The sequence below is a fragment of the Podarcis bocagei genome (genome assembly GCF_964188305.1).
Source record: "Podarcis bocagei genome assembly, chromosome: 7".
Lineage (NCBI taxonomy): Eukaryota > Metazoa > Chordata > Lepidosauria > Squamata > Lacertidae > Podarcis > Podarcis bocagei.
The window spans coordinates 6,866,476-6,893,718 of NC_138132.1; the positions used below are offsets into that span (position 1 = coordinate 6,866,476).

The window sequence follows — 27,243 nt, forward strand, 5'->3', positions numbered from 1 at the left end:
TGTCAATGAACAACCTGTGTACAATGAAATTAACCGAGCCTCCCGCCCCCTACACAAACGCTCATTCTCATTTCACTCAGTGTGCTTGTCGTACAACCCTGAAAGTCAGTTGCACTATATTATTTTCCATTCAGCAGCCTAACAGCCCACGGATAGAAACTGTTTTTTAGCCTGTTGGTATAACCGATTATACTTCTATGTCTCCTGCCCGAGGGTAGAAGATGAAAGAGGTGCTGGCCCGGGTGTGAATCGTCCCTGAGGCAATGATCCCTTGCGATGTCATCTAGCGAGCTCAGGGGACAGCCCATGATATCATGTGCTGTGTTCACCACCCTCTGTAAGGACTTTCTGACTGTGGCTGTCAAGCCAATGTACCACACTGTGATACAATATGAGAGTACGCTTTCTACTGTGGACCGGTAGAAGGAGGTCATCAATTGTCACACCAACGGTCAGGTACCAGGTTGGGTAGATGAGAACCACGAGTTCAGAGGCAGGAACATAGTCAAAGATGGGCTCCAGGGCAAGCAGCCTCTGCTGCTGCTCCATATCACAGTTACTCAGACTAAACAGCACAGCTTGGAGCAAGCGAGTTGGCGAGGCTCCTGTTGCTTCCTCCAATCACAGAGTTCCAGCTCTGGCCACCACAGGGGGTGGCACTGCAGCACGGCAGAGATTGAGCTAATAATGTCTCGGTGTGTCTGAGAAGTTCTCCAGCGGTAAGGAGTAAAATGCCTGGTGTTTCTGCCTGAGTCTCTCTTTCAGATACCACACTCACAAGCTGCAGGCAGACTTGCGTGGCGAGTTCCCGACTCCCCCAGTCGGAAATAATGACACATGACGCAATTATTAAGGTTAATGGGCTCAAAAAGGTCACAACTTGGTTGGTTACAGGTGATGAGCGGTATTGGCTTAGGGATTGGTCCTAAGTGACTATATCTGACTCCAGCCTGTCTGCTTGAAGTCCGGGAAGGGTTAACCACCAGTAGGGGGAGTCCTGCTGATGCACATCAACTAGGAAACACCCCCCCAGAGTCACCAATAGGGGGCGTGCCTTAGGCCCTAACCTCCCTAGGCTTCGGTCAGGGCCACACACCCCAGAATCCTTTAACGGACTACCCTTCAATATGTGGGGCAGGTGATGGCGCTACCTCCCCTCTTCCATCTACAGAACTATACCAATGCCTAACCGCCAAATACCCAGAAAGTTGTGCCGATTTGCTACGTTTCCCTTCCAAATGTTTACCTCTAGATAACTGCACCATCCAGCGACGACTTGCATTGTCCAATTACATGGATGGGAGAAAAGGGGGAGATAATCTAATACCATACTTTAAATTAGTTGTGTTGTGTGTTGTTGTTTTTTAATGTACCCTGAATATGCCCCATTAGCTATGGAAGTGGGAAGGTGGTATCTACTGACAGTTCTTTTTTAATCTGCAGGGCCAACTGGTTGACGGAACCGAACTCAGATGCCGAGGAGCTGTTCCGGATGGTTGGGGAGGTGTTCATTTACTGGTCCAAGTCACACGTGAGTCGCCTTTTTTGGCAGAGGGGGTGGTGGTTGCATGGGTGCTGATGGAGCCGCGAAATGTAGCTCACCTTTTCTTCCCTCCCATGCCCCAGAACTTCAAACGGGAGGAGCAGAACTTCGTAGTGCAGAACGAAATCAACAACATGTCCTTCCTGACAGCCGACAGCAAGAGCAAAATGTCCAAGGTGAGAGGAGGGCTGGGGTGTGGAAGAGGGGTGCTTGCCACCAGGGGTGGAGGGTCTCACCCTGCCTGGAGCCAGCCTATCACCCTCCAAAAGGGGTGCCTAGGCAAACCTTTGAAGTGACAACCTCTGGGTTCTGTTTTGACCGGAAGTCACTGATTGGCTGCCCTAGTACAGTCTACAAGGGTTGACTTCCTGTGGAACAGGAAGTCCCCAACACAGCCATGAGATTATTAGATGCCCTTAGGCAAACCCTTATTGCTCAGTCCCAGTCCCACCTCCCCATAACATGCCAGTAATCTGTGTGAGGCGCTTAGGACGAAAAAGACCTGTGCAAATGATTTTTTGGTTGTGATCTTCGGATGAAGGGCAGTATACAAATTTAATAAACAATGGTGATAATAGTTGAACAACATTATTAAAACTGTCTTTTCCTTTCCTTTGTGGGGTACCTACTGCATGTTGAAGTGGACCACCCCCACCTCAGCCAAATGCATCCCATCCCATCACCATCACCACCCCATCTCCAGCTGCACCACAATCTGCCACAGGCTGCCTCTGAGAGGGCCTGCCACCCCCACCCTTTCAACTTGGCTGCCACCTGCTCTCTGAACCATCAGTCGTGTGCTTCCTCGCCCACCCCACGCTTGCACAATTCAGTTCTTATCTCTTTGCAGCCTGCAGGAAGCCTGGGCCCAAGAAGCAGCTTTTGTGTTGGAGATCTAGGAGGGCGGGTTAGGCTGGGGTAAAGTGGGGAGGGAGGACACCATGGGTTGACAAAGGGCATCACGGTATGGGGGGCACCAGAGAGCCCCTCCATACGGATGTCCTGCTCATGGAGCCCTCAGCAAACCTGCCTGCTTGCTTTCCTTCCTCTTGTGAACAGGGAGGACTAGAAACCTGGTTCTCTTCTTTTGGAAAACAAAAACAAAAACACAAAAGAGCAGGAAGATTCCATGCCAGCCAAATTCTACCCAAGGCTCGGGCCTGGGCCTCTTCCTGTACACAGCAGCTTTCTCGCTTTTCGGATTGCTCGGTTTGGGCAGGGCAGTGGGGAGAAGAAAGATGCCAGTGGACCACTTTGCACCTTCTTGGACCTTCCCTGAATTCTTTGCCGGGTGTTTGTGTGAGAGGGAGGGGACTTTGCCACTCCGTCTAACCTTCTCTTTCTCCTCTTCTGTCTTGTCTCCCTCTTCTCCCCTCGCCTGTATTGAGTTTAGTCTGGAGAAGGCCAGGTTAGCGAAATAACGGACGTTCCGCCACCCCTTTTGTTGTTGTTGTTGTCGGGGGTTTTTTGGGGGGGTGATCCTGTGGAGACAGCATGGTGCAGTGCGCATCTGTGCCGTAACCCTCCCCTCCCTCCTCCTGGGAGAGAACCATCTCGATCATAGCTGTCAACATTTTCCTTTTTTTTAAAGGGAAATCCCCTTATTCCGAATAGGATTCCTCGCAAGAAAAGGGAAACGTTGACAGCTATGATCTCGATATAATCAGGGGTGCTGGGAGAGAGGGAAGGGCGCGCGGCTGCATGGAGGATGGCAAGAACGCAGTGGCTTTCTGTGGCTGTGGCAGCAACGCATCATGCATCCGATGGGTTGGCACTGACGAGCCACCAAGTGCCCTCCGTTGGCAGGACCAAGCTCCCATCATGCCCTTGGACAAGACGCCATATTTCGGGGGAGGCGCACCCCTGCTTCCGGAGTTACGTCATCCGTCTCCCTGGCCAGACTGCCCTGAAGCCTCTGACCTCAAGTGGTCCCTTCCTAAAAAAACCCACCTCCATTTGCTCGTTTCGGGAAGCCTTCTTCCTCTCCCAGCATGCATTGGGCCATGCGCAGATCTCCGCCCCCTAACCTGGACCCATGTACTCCGGGGTTTCCCCTATTTACCATCTCTCGTTCCCCTCCATTACCTTCTGGATCCCGGATCCCATAATCCATCCTTTGCCACTGCCTGCTGCCCTGCCACCACATGGGAGGGAGGCGGTGCCCGCGACGCCACACGTGGTAGATTATGTGTCTTGGCTGCCAACGGTGCTGTGTGTCTCTGTGTGCGGTTTTGTGTAGAGGTTAGAAAGGCTCTTTTGCACAGCAAAATGTAGGAGGACAAAGGCATGGCGGGGAAGGAGACACGGGTATCTTGGTTCACGTTAACCTTCCAGGGGTCGGGGATGGCGGCTGCTCCATTTCATGCAAGTTCAGTCCTTCTCCCCACTCATCTCCAGACCTGCCTGACTTCATCAGTGATATTCCAAAATCTGTCTCCTGTTTACTAGGCCGTCTTTGCCTTATACACCTGAGACCAGCCTTCCCCAGCCTTTTGGACTGCAACTCCCATCATCCCTGTTCCGGGGCTGATGGGAATTGTAGTCTAAAACATCCGAAGGGCACGAGGTTTGGGAAAGCTGCGTGCGACCTTGTCGCTTGCACTGTTCTCTTCTGGTACTGCCTAGATCCCTTCAAAGCCCTTCCACTGAGCCTCTTCTGTGCCTCTAATTACACATTGCTGGATCTCTTCCACACTACCCAACTCTCAGCCATCCTCACAGTCTACACTGCCATGCGCTGGATCCCAGACTCCCACCCCACACCCCACCCCACACCCCAGTGCCTCCTTCTCATCCCCATAAGGCTGATTCGTACAGGACGTTTTCCGTACATGAGGACGGCTCTCATGTAGGGTGAAAACCACGTGCATTGCTGCTTCTGAAGTCACCCGGTGTGAGCATTTTCTTTTATTTCGTCTCCAGTTTATGGATCAAGAAGCCGGTGCATGCTTGCGGGTTTTTGATCCATGCACCCCTGGCAGAACACCTCAGAAGTAACAATGGGCGTATTTTCCCTCCACCCCTGTTTGAATATTCCGTGTAATAAAGACCTTCCTACATTTGGAGCAGACCGCAAAGGACGTCTACCCCCGTGGAGTGCCTTTGTGCGAGGAACAACGGTGGCCATTGCTGGGGGTTCTTCTTCCTCTTCTCTTCTCGCGAAGGAAAACACTCGCCCGTCATTCTCCCACGGGGGAAGCCTTTAGACCCCACCTCCCACCCCCGAGCACCAAACCTCACTGAATCCTCAGAGCGGCGCTTGGCCGTTAAGCTTTTGCCCAGCTGATCTCTTGGCATGCCGTAGGATAGCCCGAGTGGCCGGTCCCCCTGCCACAACTCCCCGCACAGTGTTAACTCCCCTTGTCTCCCTCTCCTAACCTTCCTCCCAGTCGGGTGGCTCGGACCAGGAGCGGACCAAGAAGAAGCGGCGGGGGGACCGCTATTCCGTGCAGACATCACTCATCGTGGCCACGCTCAAGAAGATGCTCCCCATTGGCTTGAACATGTGCTCCCCCACCGACCAGGAGCTGATCAACTTGGCCAAGATACGCTATGCCCTGGTGAGAAGGTTGCGGGAGGGGGCATGGGAATAATTATCTGCCTCTTTCACACAGGGAGGTTTGGAAGTGGGGGTTCCAAGTCTCCCAACGCTAATGGGGCAATGGTCAGCTTTCTTGCCACTGCTGGAGGAAGAGGACTTAGAATACTTTAAAAAATATATAATGAAATACGAGTATACAGTCATACCTCGGGTTACAGCCGCTTCAGGTTGCGTTTTTTCGGGTTACGGACCGCCAAAACCCGGAAGTACCGGAACAGGTTACTTCCGGGTTTCAGCGGTTGCACATGTGCAGAAGCGCTAAATCACGCTTTGCACAGAAGCGCTAAATCGCAACCCGTGCGTGTGCAGACGCACAGATGCAGGTTGCGAATGCTGCGGTTTGCGAACGTGCATCCCGCACGGATCACGTTCGCAACCCGAGCGTCCACTGTATTAGTTTCCAAATTGCATCCCACCCTTCATCCCAAGGGAGCCCAGGGTGGCAAACAGCAAAAATATTTTTTAAAGTACAATTTAAAATTGAATAAAAACATACAGTGGTACCTCTGGTTAGGAACGCTTCTGGTTACGAATGCTTCAGGTTACGAGCTCTGCTAACCTGGAAGCAGCTGCTCCTGGTTGCAAACTTTGCCCCAGGAGGCAAACGGAAATCGTGTGGCAGAGGCATGTGCGCGAAGCGGGAGGCCCTATTAGTGCAAGCGCGCCTCAGGATAAGAACGGTTTCAGCTTAAGAACGGACCTCCAGAATGAATTAAGTTCATAACCAGAGGTATCACTGTACTTGAAAACATCAAAAAACATTCAGACACATTTACAACATCAAGAAGCATTTAAAAACAATCACATACCCTCACAGTTATTAATTTCATGGTTGCCGTGACCAGTATCTCTCAGCTATTAAATGCCTGGGTAAGCAGGAATGTTTTTAACTTTCTGCTGTATTGAGGGAGGCAGGTGCACTTCACCTGGGGCAGCATTCCACAGAAAGGGAGCCACCACCAAGAAGGCTCTGTCTCGGGTCAGTGCCAACCGGGCAGCAGGCAAGAATAACCCTCTTATTTGGACGAAAGGTTGGCTATAAATGTAGTCAATCATCATCATCATCATCATCATCATCAATATAGTACAATAATATAAGCATGTGTGCACAGTACAGATCACAGGTACTTGTTGCCAAATAATATCAGGCGTGACTGTTGCCACTCTCACTTGCTCATGTGCTCTTTCTTTCAATCTCTCTACAGAAAGACACTGATGAGGAGGTACGCGAATTCCTCAACAACAACCTGCACCTCCAGGGCAAGGTGAGTGTCACAAGGATGCTTGAGGAATGAGATCTTTGCAAGTACAAAATACACCTCCCAGACTAGTGAGGGAGCAAGTCAGGCCTCCTTACCCTGAATGAGGGGCGCCCGTCTTCTCAACTGCAGTCACGCCCATCTTTTTTTCCCCCCTTGCAGTGTGAGAACTCCTCGTCCATGCGCTGGCAGATGGCCCTTTACAAGGAGATGTCTGGCAAAGCCGAGGACTGCAACAATCCAGAGAAGATTGTCAAACGGGTTCAGGAGGTTTCGGCTGTGCTCTACCACCTGGAGCAGGTACAGGCAGATAAGGCTTGCAAGCTGGGTTTAGCAGGCAGAAGAATGTGGCCAGATTTAACCAGCAGGTGATCTAGGCAACTGTTAAGTGGCTCACCTGGGTAAGGGCCTTCAACTTTTAACGGGTTGCCATCACTTCTGCTGTTCTGTTAAACGGAGAGCTCCCTACAAAGGAGTTCATTAAAACATCTGCAGCTTGAAAGGATAGCTGCAGAAGGCAGTTCAGTTCCCTTTGGGGCTGTCTAGTTAACTCTAGTGCACTTGGAATCGCCACCTCAGATCTGACATGGGTGGAACAGGAGTATACAGTAGAAAGCTGCCTCACTCTGAATCTATCCAGCTCGGTAAAATCTTACACTAACCTTCAGTGGCTGTCCCAGGTTTCAGGCGTAGGACCTTCCTAGCCCTACCTGGATTTCTGCAGAGATTGAAGCTGGGACCTTCTGCAGGCAGCGCAGGTGTTCTGTCGCTGAGCTACACCTCCTGTGCCCTGGTTGTTGATGTTGTTTAGTCGTATAGTCGTGTCCGACTCTTCGTGACCCAATGGACCAGAGCACGCCAGGCACTCCTGTCTTCCACTGCCTCCCACAGTTTGGTCAAACTCATGTTTGTAGCTTCGAGAACACTGTCCAACCATCTCGTCCTCTGTCGTCCCCTTCTCCTTGTGCCCTCCATCTTTCCCAACATCAGGGTCTTTTCCAGGGAGTCTTCTCTTCTCATGAGGTGGCCAAAGTCTTGGAGCCTCAGCTTCAGGATCTGTCCTTCCAGGGAGCACTCAGGGCTGATTTCCTTAAGAATGGAGAGGTGCCCTGGTAGACACCTGCAAACGATTTTCTGCCCTGAAGCCTCCAGCCACCTTCATGAGATCCCTCAGAGACAAGGGGTCAGAGGGAGGAAGCATGCTGGAAAAGGGAGAGGGAAAAGTAGGTGGGAAATGATTGGAGGAGTCTCCCGGCCCTCCAACCCCATTGAGATTTGTACACACCCCACAGACTGAGCATCCTTACAAGTCAAAGAAGGCTGTGTGGCACAAGCTGCTCTCCAAGCAACGGCGGCGAGCTGTGGTGGCCTGCTTCCGCATGACGCCCCTCTACAACCTGCCCAGGTGAGTTGAGGTCATCAGGGGAGGTTTTGAACTCCAGCTTGTTGAGTTGTATTTGGGTCGATCTACGCAAACCCTCTGGCATCCCAGCTGTGGGTTCATAGTTTAGAAGCCCCGGGCCCTAAGGAAGTCAGATTATCCTCCACCAGGGCCAGGGCCTTCTCAGTGATGGCTCCGACCTGGTGGAATGCTCTGTCCCATGAGACCAAGACCCTGAAGGATTTAACCTCCTTCCGCAGGGCCTGTAAGACAGAGCTATTCTGCCTGGCTTTCAATTTGAACTTCGCCTGATTTTTTTATTCCCCTTCCTTCCCTCCCCCTCCCCTTTTTATGAAGATCACCTGCTCTGGGATCCCACAGCTAAGTCTCCCCTGGTCTCCTCACTGGCCCAAATAGGACTAATTTAGCCAGCTAGCTATGGTGATCATCTAATGTATATTGGATGGTTTCCCCCCTAAATTGATTTTTGAATTCTGAATTTATTGTTATTCACATTTCATACTGTATTTTAAGCTGTGTTTTAAATTTGTTGTTAGCCGCCCTGAGCCCTGTTTTCTGAACCTGGAAGGGCGGGGTATAAATAAAAATGTATTTATTTAATTCCTGGGACCACTAGCTGACTGTGCCATGGGGTGGGGAGGGAATTGTTTATTTATTCCATAAGATTTATATGCCACTGTGTTGCAATAAAACCTCAATGCAGTTTACGAAAAGAGGAGGACCGTCACCAGTAAAAGAAAAACAATTGAAAACAGCCGTTTGAAAAATTTAAAAATAGTAATAATAATTAAAATCAACGATAAGCTGAAAACCCACGTAGAATTATAGAGTTCGAAAAGATCACAAGGGTCATCTCTTTGCCCAGTGTGGGGCTCAAACCCATGGACCTGAGGTTGAGAGTCTCATTCTCTACTGACTGAGCTATCCCATGTCAGCATTCTACATGCCTGGATAGGTAAAAGGTAAACGGACCCCTGACCATTAGGTCCAGTCGTGGCCGACTCTGGGGTTGTGGCGCTCATCTCGTTTTATTGGCCGAAGGAGCCGGTGTACAACTTCCGGGTCATGTGGCCAGCATGACTAAGCCGCTTCTGGCGAACCAGAGCAGCGCACGGAGATGCCGTTTACCTTCCCGCTGGAGCGGTACCTATTTATCTACTTGCACTGGTGTGCTTTCAAACTGCTAGGTTGACAGGAGCAGGGACTGAGCAACGGGAGCTCACCCCATCATGGGGATTCGAACCGCTGACCTTCTGATCAGCAAGTCCTAGGCTCTGTGGTTTAACCCACAGCACCACCCGCGTCCCTTACATGCCTGGATAGGCTTGCCTAAACAAAAAAATGTTTTTAGTGGGCACCGAAAGGAGTACAGTGAAAGTACCTACCTGGTGTCAATAGGCAGGGAGTTCCGAAGTGTGGGGACTGCCATATCAAAAGATTGATTTCTTACAAGTGTGGCAGGGGTGTTACGTGACACCTGTAGCAGCTCCTGTTCCCCAGATTAAAGTGTTGGAAACTTCCTAAGTCATCAGGGCGTCTTTCCGGTTGTTCTCCCTGGCTGTAAATCTCCCTCTGTCCGGAGAGACCAGTGATAAGCAACCCCTCTCTCCTGAGAGGAGCACACTCGTCTTCTGGTCTATCATAGCAGAAGAAATAGTCAATCGTAGTTCTAAAACTACTTTATTTACAGTCTATATATACAGAGAGGGGACCCGAGTGGCGCTGTGGATTAAACCACAGAGCCTAGGACTTGCCGATCAGAAGGTCGGAGGTTCGAATCTCCATGACGGGGTGAGCTCCCGTTGCTCGGTCCCAGCTCCTGCCAACCTAGGAGTTCGAAAGCACATCAGAGTGCAAGTAGATAAATAGGTACCGCTCCGGCGGGAAGGTAAACGGCGTTTCCGTGTGCTGCTCTGGTTCTCCAGAAGCGGCTTAGTCATGCTGGCCACATGACCCGGAAGCTGTACGCCGGCTCCCTTGGCCAATAAAGTGAGATGAACGCCACAACCCCAGAGTCGGCCACGACTGGACCTAACGGTCAGGGGTTCCTTTACAGAGGTCAGGGGTTCCTATACAGAGAATCCATCAGCATGTCTGTGCTCTCTGAGCACCAGTACAGAAAAACAGCACTTTCAGAAGTGAAACCAACTTCCAACAGTACTGAGACTTCCTGTCTCACGCTCACTCACTCACATGATATACACAAAACATAGTGCTACTGCTGGAGCAGCATGGATGGATAAAAATCCTAACATAGTCAAGGGGGCATCTATGGGGCAAAGTGATCTCGCAAGCATGGTACCCTGCTCCTGTGCACCTCTTCGCTACGTGAAGCAGGCAGGGCAGAGCTGGGCGAATGGCTGACCTGCCCCCATCTGCTTTCCAGGCACCGGGCTTGCAACATGTACTTGGAGAGCTACAAGCTGTCCTGGATCCTTACCGAAGAGCACCCCTTTGAAGATAGGATGATTGACGATCTGTCTGTGAGTCCTGGGGAAAGAATGGGAACCAAATGCTATGTGCAGCCTGAAGTTCTAGCATTAAATGGAAAGTAGGACGCCGTGTGTGTGTGTGCATTCACACAGTGGCGTAGCGTGGGTTGTCAGCACCCGGGGCAAGGCAAGTAATTTGCGCCCCCTAACCCGTGGATTTGTGCCCCCTAACCCTAACCCCCAGATGTTGCGCCCGGTGCGGCCGGCCCCCCCCTGCACCCCCCACGCTACGCCACTGCATTCACACATGCACACATGCAGGGGGGGCATGTACCACTTGGCAGCTCTGTGGTGGAAGTCCTCTATATGCCTGACTCGTTGGCAGCAAAGAGCAGTGTTCTGGCTTCGGTTTAATAGCAGGAATGGAAGAGACATCACTGGGTCTGGAATGCCCTTCCTGGGAGGGAGAACAGGAGAGCTGCTGAGCTGGGTGTGGAATGAGCCACTGAGTTTTCTAGTCCTCTCATGTTTCCAACCGATATATATATAAAAATGCACACCAGGCACTATGCCCTGGGGGCTTTCATTTTCTGTCGTCTCCCAGGAAGAGGCTTTTCTATGGTTTTCTTCCCCCCATTACTATCATAGCATCAGGAATCCCATACACTCTAGGGGACAGCTGCTCCGAGCACAGTTCAAAGTGTTGGTGCTGACCTTTAAAGCCCTAAACGGCCTCAAAGGCCCAGTATACCTGAAGGAGCGTCTCCACCCCCATTGTTCTGCCCGGACACTGAGATCCAGCGCCAAGGGCCTTCTGGCGGTTCCCTCCCTGCGAGAAGCCAAGTTACAGGGAACCAGGCAGAGGGCCTTCTTGGTGGTGGCACCCGCCCTGTGGAACGCCCTCCCACCAGATGTCAAAGAGATAAAACAACTACCAGAGTTTTAGAAGACATCTGAAGGCAGCCCTGTTTAGGGAAGCTTTTAATGTTTAACAGACTACTGTTTTTTAATACTTTGTTGGAAGCCGCCCAGAGTGGCTGGGGAAACCCAGTCAGATTGGGGGGGGGGGATAATATATTATTATTATTATTAACCTCTAACACGGTTTCCCTTTTGTTCCTGCCGGGGGATGGGATGTAGAAACCTGGGGAGGAGGAAGAAGAAGAAGAGGAGGAGGCAGAAAAGAAACCGGATCCTTTGCATCAGCTCATCCTGCATTTCAGCAGGACAGCGCTGACCGAGAAGAGGTGAGTCGCAGGCAGGGTGCATGTGTGGGATCGGAGCCAGGTTGGACTTTTTAGCTGGGCATGGGATAAAGAGGCTAGGGACATTGGAAGCTGCCTTATATTGAGCCAGAAAAAAAGCACACCAAGAACTCAGGCCAATATAAGTTTCAGTAGTGGGAGTGGTCCCTACTCGCAAATCAATACTCAATTGTAACAAAAACTAATCCATTCAAAAGTATGCGTTCTGACGAGGATTACAAACTCAAATAGAGATTACAAACTCAGACTCATAAGGATATGTATAACACAATAATTCGTTACAGAATTAGAGATAAGAGTTTATGAGTAGAGATAAGTTCATGTTCAGTCCATAGTCAGATTCAACGCAAAGGTATTAGTTTCAATCGTTGAGCAGAAATCAGAAGTCAATTATGGATCAGAAACCAGGAGAGGGCCCTGTTTCAGCTTCATCAGCTAATTTTTAAGGGGTTGTGCAAGTTTGAAGAATTTGTATAAATATATCCTGTTATTTTCAGAGATAACAACTAAGTGTGGGTAGATCAATGCGTAGCTTGAGCTTTTCTGTGCGTTTTCCAAGAACTCCAAAGGCTTTTCTGTGTGTTTAGAGAACTGGGCAAAAACAAACAAGATGAATTTTAACAGGGAGAAATGTAAAGTATTGCACTTGGGCAAAAAAAATGAGAGGCACAAATACAAGATGGGTGACACCTGGCTTGAGAGTCTTGGTTGACCACAAACTTGACATGAGCCAACAGTGTGACGCGGCAGCTAAAAAAGCCAATGCAATTCTGGGCTGCATCAATAGGAGTATAGCATCTAGCTCAAGGGACGTAATAGTGCCACTGTATTCTGCTCTGGTCAGACCTCACCTGGAGTACTGTGTCCAGTTCTGGGCACCACAGTTCAAGAAGGACACTGACAAACTGGAACGTGTCCAGAGGAGGGCAACCAAAATGGTCAAAGGCCTGGAAACGATGCCTTATGAGGAACGGCTAAGGGAGCTGGGCATGTTAAGCCTGGAGAAGAGGAGGTTAAGGGGTGATATGATAGCCATGTTCAAATATATAAAAGGATGTCACATAGAGGAGGGAGAAAGGTTGTTTTCTGCTGCTCCAGAGAAGCGGACACGGAGCAATGGAGCCAAACTACAAGAAAGAAGATTCCACCTAAGCATTAGGAAGAACTTCCTGACAGTAAGAGCTGTTCGACAGTGGAATTTGCTGCCAAGGAGTGTGGTGGAGTCTCCTACTTTGGAGGTCTTTAAGCAGAGGCTTGACAACCATATGTCAGGAGTGCTCTGGTGGTGTTTCCTGCTTGGCAGGGGGTTGGACTCGATGGCCCTTGTGGTCTCTTCCAACTCTAGGATTCTATGATTCTAATAAGAACTCCAACTTACTTATATTGAGCCAGAGCATTAAGAACATCAGAAGAGCGTCCTGGATCAGGCCAATGGCCCATCTAAGTCCAGGATCCTGTTCTCATAGCAGCCAACCAGATGCCTGTCAGCAGCTGGCAAACGGGACCCCAGACAGGAGCGCACTCCCTTTCTGTGGCTTCCAGCAACTGGTATTCAGAATCATTCCTGCCTCCATCCGTGGAGGCAGAGCGTAGCTATCGTAGCTAGGAGACCTTGATCCCTCCACACAAAAAAGATCTCTCTCCACCCCGCCCGGTCAGCATGGTTCTTTAGGAGAGAAACTTTAAGAAGGAATGGGAAAAGCTCACTTAAGAGAACACTGTAAACAGCTAAAACCTTTGGCAGGATTTGAGTAATGCTAAGGTAAAAATGAATGATTTAAGAAAAATAGAGGAAATGTGTGAAGTGGTTGAAAAAGATTGAAAATGGTAACCGTGGAAAGGTGGAGGGGAGTCTAAGGATTCAGGGAATCCTAAATGATGATGGTGATGTTTAATGTTAATTGAATTGAAATGTTATTGAATTAAAACTCAATAAAAAAGATTATAACACACACACAAAAAAAGGGGGGGGAAAGAATGGTTCTTTAGAATTTGGAATGCAGGGATAATGCCTATGTCTGAACATGAGCAAATCTGTTGCAAGGAAGCAAGTTTGTCGAAAAGTAGACAGCCTAATTATGCTGTGGGGACCACGTTCATCATTCCCCTTAGTTTATAATGTGAGCCACATCTTTGCATTATGATTTTGGATTAGTAACTGTGAGACGCTCTTCTCTGCCTGCAATATTATTATTATTTAAAAGCACGATAAAATAAATACTGGGAGCAAGCGTTATGGAGAGGCCAGTTTCAGCACATAGAAACTGAGCCTCCTCTGTTTCGTTTCAGCAAACTGGACGAAGACTATCTGTATATGGCATATGCTGACATCATGGCAAAGGTGAGAGACAGGCCACTATGCCCCGGGTCACCATTTCCAGCCATTTTAATCTGTTTTTTCTCCAAAAGAAAGATGTAATGCGTGATCGTTCCCAGACCACAGCCACACCATTCAGTTAAAGCGCTGTTACACCACTTTAAACAGCCAAAATTCCTGGAAGATTTCTGGGAGCTGTGGTTTGCTGAGGGTCCTGAGAGCAGGCCCCCTATTTCCCTCACAGAACTGCAATTCCCATAGTTCCCTGGGAAGAAGGGTTGATGGTTAAATCTGCCTGGGAATTGTACCTCTGTAAGGGGAATAGGAGTTTCCAACACCCTTAACAAACTACAATTCCCAGGATTCTTTGAGGGGGAAGCCATGACTGTCGAAAATGGTGTGTTTTAATTGTATGGCACGTTAGAGGCCTCAGAAGGAGGACTGAAGCTTGTCGTGATGTTTGTCACCCCTTTTTATTGATCCTACTCCTGTGCCTTTAACATGTAATCTGGCATGCAGAAAATGTGGGAGAAAATGTAAGAGCGCTTGCTGGCTAGGAATGATGTGAGTTGTGGCCCAAAACATTTGGAGGGCACTGGGTTGGGGAAGGTTGCTGTGCTAGTATCAGCGTGTTACTCAGAGATGACTTTCGCCAAGTCCCCCTGTGGACAAATGGAGGTTAGTGAGCTATGTTTGCCTCTCTGAGAGGCCCACAGCAGCTGGCTAGGGGGTAGTAGGTTTATTGAATCAAGAGCTGACTCTATAGCAGGGGTGGCCAATTCCCAAGAGACTGTGATCTACTCACAGAGTTAAAAACTGGCAGTGATCTACCCCTTTGTGGGGGGTTCAGGTCAAAGTTTTTGAGCTTTTTTTAGGAGAAGAAACCCTGTTTTGTGGGGTTCAGGTCAAAGCTGTAGAGCTTTTTTGGGGGGAGCCAGCGATCTACCAGTGATCTACCACAGATGTTCAGTGATCTACTGGTAGATCATGATCTACCTGTTGGACGTGCCTACTCTAGAGCAAGCCGCAAAGAGCTCTGAGGTTCTGTCGCTAGTTCCGATGTGTGACGGTGTTTTTTGTTTACGCGCTCATCCCTCTTATCCTTTGGTCCCCTGGACTCCAGAGTTGCCACATCAACGAAGGAGAAGAAGGTGAAGAAAATGGCGAAGAAGGGGAAGAGGCCGAGGTTCCCTTCGAGGTAAAGGACCCCCCCCCCCACGACCCAGCCGCCCCAAGACGTTTCTGAACTTTCAGCAAACATTTGCCCACTCGTTCTCAAACCTCTAGAAACTTGGGTGTACGTTTGCAAAGTCTTGGGCAACTTCCAGGCAACCTGTTGACTGACCATTATTCACTCCGATTTGTTTGCACGAAAAGCTTGTGCAGAGGTTATACAATGCCTGCTCTTCCCTGAACACCTTTCACGATTTGTTTGCGGGGAGGTTATACAACTTCCCATCAGTCGACCATTCTCCTATGGCCTGTTGGCCTTTAAAAGATTGTTTCATTTGCAAAATCGCAGCGTGCTTTGTTATTTCGACCTAATTGCAACGTGGGGTGGGGTGGGGGAGGAGACACGAGGAGGAGATGCTGCAGGTACCAAGGGAGACTTGATTGAGCAAACGTACACCTGCAGTTGCCATCTTGGGTTAGTGGGACAATTGTACCTTCACTGTTCCAATGTATACCTTCCTGGTCCACCCTGGAGTGGGTGAGGTACCTTGAGAAAGAAGGCAGAGAAACAGTGTTAAAATTGAAGGCTGCGGTCAGGACCAAGCTGTTAATCTGGGGATCAACTCAGCGGTTGTGCATACCGTTCCAAAAACTGGCCAGTGCACCAACGCTCATTGGCTTCCAAACAAGGCTGGCTGTGATGGGCATTTAGGCCTAGGAGGTGAACACCAGTGACCTTGCTCGGGGAAGGAAAGGAGCCACTTTGAAAGCTTTATATCAGCTGGTGGCGCCAGATCGGGTCACCTCCCAGGCCCAGAAACATGGATTCTCCATCTGGAGCCATGTGGCCGGCCCTCCAGCCTGCCCTCCTTTGCACAGCAGCCCTGGTGGTGCAAGAAGCAGCTTTCCTAACTAAGAGGGAGAAGTGTAGGCAGCCCTCAAGGAAATGATGATTGACACTGACCTCCAGCCTTCAGTTCAGGGCCGTCTTACCCATAGGTGCTAGGGGTGTGGGGCACCCAGGCGCCGGGCTCTCAGGGGCACCAGGCCAAGAGTCTGGGGCCTGAGAGTTGAGTCCGGGGAAGAACCCACCCAACTGCATCGCGGGTTTGGGGGCGACCAAGCCAGCAAGATGCTGAGGCGGCTGGCCAGCTCCTCCCTCCTGCGCGCCTGGGACTGGGCAATCTGGGGGGGGGGTGCCGGGTGGATCTTTGCACCCCAGCGCCTGTTAGTATCTCAGCTTACAGTCAGAGGTAACTGGCCTCCCCCAGGCAATTAAGCTGGATACTTGATGACCTCTCCGCTGCGTCTCCCAGCAGGCAAGGTCATAATCCCGGCGATTCTCCTCATCAATCAGACGTGAAGAACACACCCTCTGCTACTTTGTTTCTCTCCCTCCCTGCATTGTCCCCAGGGAGGGGAAATGAGACAGACAGGAGTCCTATTTACATGTTTTATTCCTGTCATTCAGCAGTACATAGAAATGCGACTGCACCCTTCAGTCTCCATCAGAAGAGTCACTCCTCCACCCCTGTACTTCCAGTACAGGTCACATGACACTCAGAGCTAACATCCGGTGTTCAGTACAGAGAATAGGCTCCACCTTTTCCCCAACAGTACAGCTGGAAACAACAACATCCTGTTTTGCATTCCAGCCATCTGGAGCTGGCTTTTGCCTTGGTGCTTTTTCCTGACATCCTCCCCCAAAAGCATCAATAGGCAAAACATGATCCAGAGAAGAAAACAAACAGTTGTTATACATATAACAGTCCCCTGTTGTTTCAGTTCCACCCTTGGAACTCCCCACCACTGGTTTCACCAGTGTACCTCTCTGGTTGTCTGGCTTCCAAGGAATGAGTGCTTCTGTATTACCTTGGCTTGCTACTCTCTGTTGTGTCTTTGTCTCTGACTTAGACACTGCTTCAATCTGTTTTGAGTTGTTAACAATAGTAACACATGCAACAGCTAAGTTAGCAAACTCTTTTGAGTACCTCTTTGGTGGTACACCCTTTGTGACTCTCTCAGACCTGCGTACGAGGTTCTGATCCTCTGTGCTCACTGGTTCAACCTCTGGACTTTGTTGAGAACCAGATGCAATGGCTAACAGTGGTTCTTCCTTCATCTGTGAAGGTCTATCTATTGTGTGAGATTTTCTCTCAATGACTGTTACAACTGAACTCTCTGAGCTATCAGTTTCATCATCAGTACCACTGTAATCTGTGTAATCATCATCATCTGAATTGTCATCTGTGGGAAATGTGTGTACTACTACCCGCTGTTGTTCCGGAGCACTCTCTAGAAACTTTGTGAGAATCACCTGACCAGATTCAGACAAAATTACTCTGTAGAGACCCTTTTCATATCCCACAAAAATGCCTCTGGCATTCTTTACTCCACCTGGAGCTTCTGTTCTCACATGAGACCCGAAAACCTTGAAATAGGCAACAGAAGGTTTTCTATGGAACAGCTTCTCAAAAGGAGAACATCCCAACTCTGTTGAGACTTTTCTCAACCACACGTGAAGATAGGACGCTAGCGATTCGGCCCAATATTCATGTGGCAAATGTGAACTCGGCAATTGCGCATTCATTCCCTTTTTCAATTCTTTGTTCACCCTCACACAGACCCCCCTGTTCCACGCTTCGGCAGAAACAGCAATTTTGTGGTCTATTCCTCTTCCATCCAGGAACTTCTGAAACTTCTGTAACAGAAAAATTTGCTTCTCATCTGTGAAAAGACAATCAATGTTAGCATCATGCATATTTTTAACCTTGTCACAAAACTCCTGAAACTTTTCTAAAGTTTCTTGCGGTTTCTCCATCGCAAAAACCCAAGAATAATTTGTGAAACAATCAACACACAGAAGGTAAAATCGTGCACCGCCTCTAGATGGTTCTAGAGGACCAATCACATCAGCATACACCCGCTGAAATGCTCTGTCGACCTTCTTAGTCACCTTCCTGGTGCTCGTTTTGGTCACACCTGCAAGAGAGATTTCGTTAGAATCAGAAGAATTACATTTCATGTAATCACTTTGATCAAAAGTCAACAAATACAGTCCATCTTTCTCTCTGGCAGTAAGATACAGTTCTCCATCTTTGTAGATCTTGCAGCTTTTAGCATCATAGGACAGTTTCAGTCCTTTCTTTGCAATCTGCGACACACTCAGCAGATTAAATCTCAGTTCTGGAACCAAATAAACATCGCTTATAGTCAAGTTCAGACTCTCAAGATACACAGTTCCAATTCCGGTCGCTTCCAACTCTTGATCGTTGGCCTGTTTCACAGTGAAGCTGTGCTTCTTCAACGTCGAAAACAGTCCTCGGTGCGGGCACAAATGTTTTGTACATCCCGTGTCGATTATGAATGCGTTCCCAACATCTGGCGTGGTTCCTTTCGCCATCATAGCCTTTGCAGGTTTCACCTGGCACTTGGTACGGCTTTTGCCTGACGCCTCAGGCTTCGTAGAGCTGCTCTTCGCTCCTTTTGACTGGCGTGGCTTTCTACAGCTCTGCTGTAGATGCCCAGTCTGTCCACAATTGTAGCATCGGACAGCGCTCAATGCTGTAGCATACTCTCTAGTAGCTTCAGCAGTGGGAAGATGTGAACTCTGTTCTACCCTCCCCCTGTCCTTCACTTCCAGTGCAGCAAGTCTGTCGTGTTCATTCAGGACGATGGCACACACCCTGTCCGCGGTCAGCTGCGTGGCCGGTAGGGAACCAAGCTGACTGGCAACAACCTTGTAAGTCCTACTAAGGCTGTTTATCATCATGAAGCAAAACACTTCCTCCTGTAGACGGAAATTGTGTTCTACCATCTGTTGACGCAGAAACTTCATCTCTGTCAGGTGCGCTTGGACATCTCCATCAGGCGCTAATCTCAGATTGGTCAACTTCTCAAAATACAGCAACGCTGAAGAACCAGCATCTCTCTGATGCGTTGTACGCAGCGTGTCCCAAACCTCTTTCGCATGTTGTAAATGCTGAATATGCACCAACTGCGAATCTGACACACACAGAATTATAGCAGTCCTGGCCCTCAAGTTCCATAATTCCCAACCTCCGGTTGGTGCTGCAGGGATGGGGTTTTCAATTACATCAAAAAGCCTCTGATTCTGCAGCAGGGCCTTCATCTTTACAGACCAAGATGAATAATTGTCATTGGTCAAGGGAGGTGGAAAAGGCAGACCCCCTTTCTTGGCATCCATCTTGAAGCCAAGCCTCCAGCTCACACTCTCAAGCAAGCTGTAAAATCCAACAGTTGTTTCCTGCCTTTTCTAGCAGGCAAACTGCAAGTTGTTTACGCTCTTTGGCACCTGGCAGCTAAACGCTGGCTGCTATGGAAAGTCCCTCCAAGAGCACGTAAACTTGTAGCCAAAACACTCTGTGGCTTTGTTTCGCTTTCCCAGCCTCACAGTCCATCTGCGTAGCCAGTAACTTTCCAGGGTCGTTACTTTGCAACAGTGCATAGAGGACTTCTTATCTTAAAACCACAAGAATCCGTGGAATGCAGGCTAAGCTTCCAAGCTGCAGGCCTTTCCTCCCAGAGCTGTTGTTTTTCCAACGCAGCTCCCAGTGAACCAGGGAATTAATCAACCTGCGTTCACACTTTTAGCCCGAAAATGCAGCATACCTTGAGCTCCGTTGCTAGGAAAACAGCTCCTCTTTCCAGCCGTCTGTTCAGCCTCTGGCTGCTCTTAGACGCTTTTCTCCTTCTTGGAGCAGAGGAGGACAATCCTCCAGCCTCTCATGCAGATGTCCGATGAACCGCAACCATCCGAATGCTGCCATATGTTAGTATCTCAGCTTACAGTCAGAGGTAACTGGCCTCCCCCAGGCAATTAAGCTGGATACTTGATGACCTCTCCGCTGCGTCTCCCGGCAGGCAAGGTCATAATCCCGGCGATTCTCCTCATCAATCAGACGTGAAGAACACACCCTCTGCTACTTTGTTTCTCTCCCTCCCTGCATTGTCCCCAGGGAGGGGAAATGAGACAGACAGGAGTCCTATTTACATGTTTTATTCCTGTCATTCAGCAGTACATAGAAATGCGACTGCACCCTTCAGTCTCCATCAGAAGAGTCACAACTCCACCCCTGTACTTCCAGCACAGGTCAGATGACACTCTGAGCTAACATCCGGTGCTCAGTACAGAGAATAGGCTCCACCTTTTCCCCAACAGTACAGCTGGAAACAACAACATCCTGTTTTGCATTCCAGCCATCTGGAGCTGGCTTTTGCCTTGGTGCTTTTTCCTGACAGCGCCGCCTATGCTTAAGACAGCCCTGCCTCGGTTCACACTGTCTTGCCTCCTTGCAGGAAAAGGAGATGGAGAAGCAGAGGCTCCTTTATCAGCAATCCCGCCTGCACAACCGCGGGGCGGCCGAGATGGTTCTGCAGATGATTAGCGCCTGCAAAGGTCAGAAGCGGCCCTTTTTCCTCTCCACCCTCCCCCTGGATCTCTTGGCAGGGTTCAGCTTTCCCATGTTGGGAGGCCTTGGATGAGGTTGGTGGGGATGAGGAAGCTTTCCTCCCATTCTTCAGCTACAAGGCCCAACTAGAAACCCGCTGTGGGTCCTAAGATCCTGTTCAGATTCCATGCTGGAATCCTGTGGACACAGACAGTGCGAAGCCCCTGCACGGGGCTAGGGAAACATTTGGGGTTCCTAGGCTGCCATATCAAATACTGTACTTTTCCGTCTGTAAGACGCCCCTATGTAGTAGACGACCCCTATTTTGGGAGCCTCAAAATTTAGAAAAGGAGCTTTTGGGGGGTTATGGGGGGGTAAAGGATGCAGGTGGCCCTGTGGGCCGTGATTGCTGGGCCGTGTGTGTGAAAATCTCTCACCGTCAGAATGTAGCACACAACCGCTTGCGTTTCAGAAACTACCTATCAGCTGGCCGTTCACCACCATCAGCCGCCAATCATCTTCTCAATTGCCACTGCGGCAGGCAGTAGACAGGTGCTCTTGTTGCAGCAATCGGGAATGTGATTGGCAGCCGCTGGCAGTGATCGGGCAGTTGATAGGTGGTTTCTGCGACCCGTTTTTTCTGTGTGGCATCTTTGCACGGCTCCATTTGTTTGCGGGCAGCACAACATTACACAGCAGGAGCGCAAGGCATGATGTTTCACTGATGTGAAAGGCGCAGGGGGGGAAATATTACTTCGATCGCCACACTCCTCCTGTGTTACGTTGCACTGCCTGCGCACAAATGGAGCCATGCGAAGACACCACACGCAAAAAACGGAATGCCTACAGACTCCCTCCCAGCTGTAGGGTGGTCTGAGTGGGAGGAGGCAAGCAGACTGCGGAAGCCCTGCGGCTCGCCACTGCCAGGAGCTGTGACTGGTAGTGCAAGTACCGCATTTTTCGCTCTATAACACGCACTCGACCATAACACGCACGTAGTTTTTAGAGGAGGAAAATCCGTAGGCATGCCACCCGTAGGCATTCCCTCCATAACACACACAGACATTTCCCCTTAATTTCTAGGAGGAAAAAAGTGAGTGTTATGGTGCAAAAAATACGGTAACCGCATTTGTTTATATATTTAATTGCTGTATTCCATGGATAAGACGAGCCATGTTTTAAAACCTAAAAAACTGGGTAAAAAAACCTCGTCTTATACACGGAAAAATACGGTAGTTCAGAACATAGATCTTAGAGCCTGGGCTGATGCAGACAAGGAGAGGAGGTGATCCTTCATGCGCTGAGCCCCAAGCTACATAGCAGGGATGGGGAAGCTCCAGATGTTGCCAGACTCCAAGTCCCATCAGCCCCAGGCAGCGTGGCCAGTAGCCAGGATGGGAGTTGTAGCCCCTCCGGCAGGCACTGGAGTTCCCTTTCCCTTCTGCACAGATGCCAGTGTAATAAATCCTTTCCCTGTCTCTGCAGGGGAGCCTGGCGCTATGGTATCTTCTACCCTGAAGCTGGGCATCTCCATCCTGAATGGAGGCAATGAGGAAGTGCAGCAGGTAGGAGGACCAGGGGAGGGAGACGCAAGGCTTCCTGGCAAGTGATTCATTCCCTGCCTATGAACTTTGCCGCTGATTTGAGTTTAACTTGCTGCATACTGGTGCGATGTGCTAAGTTGTATATTTAACCACTGCTACTTGGCTTTTGTAATTAAAGGTAGATCTCTTTTATGAAACTGCTTTTTTAGCCATTTTTATTGTTTAAGTTGATATTAACTTATTGTAAGGCTGACTCGTCACTTACTCCTCCTTTACTCATCTCCCATTTCTTTACTCCATATAGAAACATGCTTTGAACTGAATGCCCATCCACACTTCCACTTGCCTCACCACCTCCCCTCCCTGGCAAACCCACCCTTTGGATCGGGGCAAATGTCAATCGGGTTTTTCTGCGGGTTGTTGTTTGTTCCGAATTTGCACTAAATACAGTAGACCCTCGGGTTACGTTACGCTTGAGTAACATAAACTTCGGGTTGCGAAACCGGCAAACCCGGAAGTATACTTCCAGGTTTCACCGCTCGCGCATGCGTAGAAGCGCTCTGCGCACATGCACAGAAGCACACTATCGTGCCACACGCATGCGCAGAAGCGGCACCTCTGGGTGCAGATTTTTCAGGGTGTGCACGGACCCCCCAGAACGAATTAAATTCGTATCCAGAGGGTCCACTGTAGTGAGGCGGGAGAACTGAAAATATTGCCAATGCATATGACATCTGGAAACTAAAGCGCCCATTTGGTTTCAGATAGTTCATAGGTCAACAAGTCTAAAAAGCCTGGGACACAAATTTCCACAGCCCTCCAGTGGCTACAGTGGCTCATTTACCAGAAGTAATGTATTTAGCATTAACTCTGAAAGTACATACCCAATTTTGGCCAAACTAAAGCCTCCAAGAGCACAATATGCATCCCGAGATTTCTTAGGTGCCAACTCCCTGGGGCCCTGGGCACCCACAAAATTCCCCATGAAGGGGCCGGGCACCCACAAATTTCAGTGCCAGGGCCATGCATGCACCATGACACCCACAGTCCCGGGCACCCACGGTCGCAGGGCCAAATTGGCACAGCTGGGAGGTTTAGTTTGGTAAGAATTGAGTTGCTCCCATTTTGGGAAGGGGTTTTGTTGTTGTTGTTGTTGGGATCGTGGTGTGGATGGAAAGGGTTCCCGGCCTGGATTTCGCTCTCTTTATGGCTGCCATTAGAAACACACACCTGCTGTGAATACACATCTAATGCAACGTCTTTAACATGTAGTTTTGTGCTCGGAAGAGTCAGAAGCGGGCCTTCTCTTCCCCTCCCCATGCTGACTTTCTCCCTGTCCTCAGAAAATGCTGGATTATCTGAAGGAGAAACACGAGGTGGGATTCTTCCTGAGCCTCCAGGCCCTGATGCAAACATGCAGGTGTGTAGAAGCATTTTCTTCTTCTTTTTTTACCTTTTTTATGCTTCTGCCTTTTATTTATTTGAGTGCTTCCAAACCGTAAAACCCTGTAAGAAAATACCACAGCCCTGTAAATGCATTCAAACAGCAGGAGGTTATAAAACCCAGAAGAAACGGCTAACGCTGGATCAAATTAATTTTCTAAAGAATGCTTGGCAAAACTGGAACGTTTTCAGCAGATGGCAAAATGTTAGAATTGTAGGCGTCAGTGTCCAATGAATGGAACTGTGTTTCAAAGTACTGTCTGGAACTAGCCTACAAACAAGCCTGAGGGTTTTCAAAACACACAGGTAACAACCATAGTAACAACATTAACAGAAAACAGAGTGTTGTGCTAGTGTACAATGTAAGGTAAAGTATATTAACTTAAAGAGTCTCTCTGAGAATTGCCATGGGTCAATGGAACAGTTACTGTGGCTAGATTTATTCTCATAAAAGGTAATGCAGTACCATATATTATCAAAGTCATATTTTTTGCCTTTCAGAGCCTTCAACCTGTAAGCCTGAGTTGCAAAGAAACTAAAGAAATATGAGAATGTTTTCATTTGTTTCTTCGCTAAATCAATAGTTTAAAAATAATAAGACACCACACAAATACGGTGCTGAACATGACAGACTTGCTGGTAGCTGCTGAGCCACATATAGTCTGACCCAGAACTTTGAAACTGCAATACATTTGTGCTGTAGCCAGAATCCTGTGACGATGCCGTTCCAGCTGTTGCTGCAGTTACTGTCTTTTGGCCCTTCGACTTCTGCTCTCCAGTCATGGACTGGCTGGAGGCAGAGGAAGTAGAAGGAGGCACCAGCTGAGGAACCCCAAAGGGAAGAAGGCTCAGAGCCCAGGGAGTGGTGGTGGGATGACAATGAGTAGTCAGAGGGAGAAGACCGGGAGGAGGAGGTATAACGGGGTGTAGTCTCCCAGGACCAGAAGAGGGATGAAGAGGGCGGAGCAAAGACAGGCAAGACAGCGAAGCCTCAGATTGTTTCAGAAGGAATCGGAGGAGGTGGCTTAGGGAGTTGTGGGAAGGCAGAGACCTTCAGTCCCCACAACTGCCTCATAGGGACAGGTTCTGTCAGGAAGGCTTTTATATAGAAGAAGAAGAAGAAGAAGAAGAAGAAGAAGAAGAAGAAGAAGAAGAAGAAGAAGAGGAGGAGTAGTAGTTTGGATTTGATATCCCGCTTTATCCCTACCCGAAGGAGTCTCAAAGCGGCTAACATTCTCCTTTCCCTTCCTCCCTCACAACAAACACTCTGTGAGGTGAGTGGGGCTGAGAGACTTCAGAGAAGTGTGACTGGCCCAAGGTCACCCAGCAGCTGCATGTGGAGGAGCAGGGAATCGAACCCGGTTCACCAGATTACGAGACTACCACTCTTAACCACTACACCACACTGGCTCTCTATACAGTCTATACTCTATACACTCTATACAGCTGGCTGTGCCCCCAAATACCCCAGTAATAAGATCATTAAGTTTGCAGATGATACAATGGTGGTTGGTTTAATCATGGCTGGAGAGGAGGAGGTGGCCTGTAGGAAGGAAGTTGAGCAGTTGGGGCAGTGGTGCAGGAAAAACAACTTACTCCTTAACTTAAAGAAAACAAAAGAGATTATTGTGGACTTAGGAAATGTAAATTGAATATTCAGCCACTTATTATTGAGGGGAAGTGTGTGGAACAGGTCTTGGTGTTTCGATTTCTGGGGATGGAGTTGAGAGATGACCTAACCTGGGGAGAAAACAGCAAAGACCTGATGAAGAGAGCACAGCAGAGGTTATATTTTCTGAGAATCATCAAGAAAATCAATCTCTCAAAGGACCTGTTGATGGCATTTTACCATTGTACTGTTGAGAGTGTATTAACTTATGGTCTCTGTGTGTGGTTTGGGAGCTGCACGGTCAGGGGAAAAACATTGCTGTCCAGGGTTGTAAAGACTGCAGAGAGAATAATTGGGTGCACTCTTCCCACCTTGGATCAAATCTATGCTTCCAGGTGCCATAAGAAAGCTGCAGAGATAGCGCAGGATAGTGTGCACCCCGGAAATGATCTCTTTCAGCTTCTGCCTTCTGGAAGAAGGTACAGGGTTATAAAGACTAGGACTAGCCGCCTGAGATACAGCTTCTATCCAAATGCGATTTTGGTTTTAAACGCTGTGTAAGGTAGTCTCTATGGGAGTATATTGTATTTAATTATGGGGTATCAGAGTTTTTAGGGGGCTAACCAGGCTGGGATAGTGGGATAGCAGGCTTTTTGGTTTCTGAATGTCTGATGTAGGTTTTCAGTTTCGTTGTTTCTGTATGGGACAATGATAATAAAGATTATCGTATCGAAGGCTTGCTGTGCTCTCTAGGTCTGTCCTCCTGGGCTGCCTTGTTTCTTTGAATAGAGTTAGTTTTGCTGAAGCCATGTGAGTTATTTCTGACCTGCTTCCTGACACCTCCCGTTGGCTGGCTCTGCTCACCCTCTCTCCTCTTTTTCCACAGTGTGCTGGACCTCAACGCCTTTGAGAGGCAAAACAAAGCTGAAGGCTTGGGAATGGTGACGGAGGACGGAACGAGTAAGTCCCCGCCCGCCCCCCACTTGGAGACTCGGCAGCAAGGCTTTCAGAGGACTAGCCCATCCTATTTCTATCGGCTCTCCTGCCCCACAGGGCGGTTTGGCAGGGCAAACTCCTTCTGCCCCCTCCAAAAGACAGCCCCCTGTCAGTGCTTGCTGCTCACAATGGCTGCTGACACCCTGGTGCCACCCACCCACTTTTTTTTTTTACAATGGCCAGAAAATACTGCCTCCAGCTTCCGGTTCATTTGCTGGGAAACCCTTTTCCTCCTCTTGGCCCCTGAAGCAGAGTGGCCTATGGGTTACTGTGGGGAGGTGGAGAGGGAGCGTGGGGTCTGATTCGAAAGCCTGGCCTCCTGGGCATGGCTAATTCATGCCTCTGCGCAAGGGGGGCTTTCTAGCTGGGCTGGCCAAACTATGCACTCTGGGTTCTCTCCCCATCCCTTGGAAGGGATGCAAGTTAAAGGTTTCAGTCCCACAGGAATGCTGGGTGCCAGGATTTGACTGGGCACGATCCTGGCCCAGGGTTGGTTCTCTCTCCCCCCACCCCGGTAGCCTCCTGCTTCCCAGTGCTCTGCGCATCTTCTCTTTGTGTTCACAGCTTCCTCCTGGTGAGACGTGGATTAATTGAGATTTCACAAATCAATAATGGACTCTCACCTCCCCGACAACCCACCCGACTCCCTTCACCTCGGGTTCTCTGGTCTCATTCCACATTAATGTCGTTTTAATACACGCTGGGTTTTGTTTTTTTACTTTTACTTTTTTTAATCATCTCCTTTTCCTTCTTTGCTGTGACGTGTTGCACTCACCTCCTCTCTCCCCCTCCCTCCTTCTCTTCCCTCCCCCTCCCCTCTCCTGGTGTCACTGATGCCCCTCCCTCAGTCATCATTCGTGAAAGTGGTAAATAATCCTTTTGCTTTGGGTTAAGTTGTGCTTTGGGTTAACTTTTTTCCCCCTTTCCCTTTTAATGGTCAGTTTCTTGGCCTGGTTTATTTATTTAGTTTTGCCAGTTTCTCTTTCTAACCTGATGGGTTCAAGGCTGAAAACTGATCAGAACCCCCATCCCCTGCTGCCCTGGCTTAGTGCGCGGCGCTCCATTAGGTCCTGGGCATCTGGAAGGTGTTGGCTATGATCTGCCTTCACGTTCAGAGGCACTAATATTTCTGAAAGGCCTGTTGATGGAAACCGCTGTAGGGGAGAGGGCTATTGTGCTCAAGAGCTTCCTCACAAGGCATCTGGATGGCTGCTGCAATATCAACATGCTAGAATAATAATAATAATA

The 27,243-nt window shown here is 49.2% G+C and overlaps 1 protein-coding gene across 9 annotated transcripts in view; it reads left to right on the forward strand.

The window, feature by feature from the left end:
- The window catches only part of RYR1 (ryanodine receptor 1), a 208,782-nt gene that overhangs the window by 141,711 nt on the left and 39,828 nt on the right, over positions 1-27,243 (forward strand). For 4 of the 9 annotated variants that reach the window (XM_081200099.1, XM_081200103.1, XM_081200104.1 and 1 more), the window contains exons 68-83: positions 1,444-1,531; positions 1,627-1,719; positions 2,937-2,951; positions 4,933-5,103; positions 6,350-6,409; positions 6,566-6,703; positions 7,696-7,808; positions 10,192-10,288; positions 11,378-11,484; positions 13,792-13,843; positions 14,943-15,017; positions 20,312-20,411; positions 21,889-21,968; positions 23,291-23,367; positions 25,886-25,959; positions 26,844-26,861. In XM_081200099.1, the coding sequence (XP_081056225.1) occupies positions 1,444-1,531; positions 1,627-1,719; positions 2,937-2,951; positions 4,933-5,103; positions 6,350-6,409; positions 6,566-6,703; positions 7,696-7,808; positions 10,192-10,288; positions 11,378-11,484; positions 13,792-13,843; positions 14,943-15,017; positions 20,312-20,411; positions 21,889-21,968; positions 23,291-23,367; positions 25,886-25,959; positions 26,844-26,861 (1,358 nt within the window). The remainder of the gene's footprint in view (positions 1-1,443; positions 1,532-1,626; positions 1,720-2,936; positions 2,952-4,932; positions 5,104-6,349; positions 6,410-6,565; positions 6,704-7,695; positions 7,809-10,191; positions 10,289-11,377; positions 11,485-13,791; positions 13,844-14,942; positions 15,018-20,311; positions 20,412-21,888; positions 21,969-23,290; positions 23,368-25,885; positions 25,960-26,843; positions 26,862-27,243) is intronic. The other 5 variants (XM_081200102.1, XM_081200105.1, XM_081200101.1 and 2 more) reach the window with 3 other exon arrangements.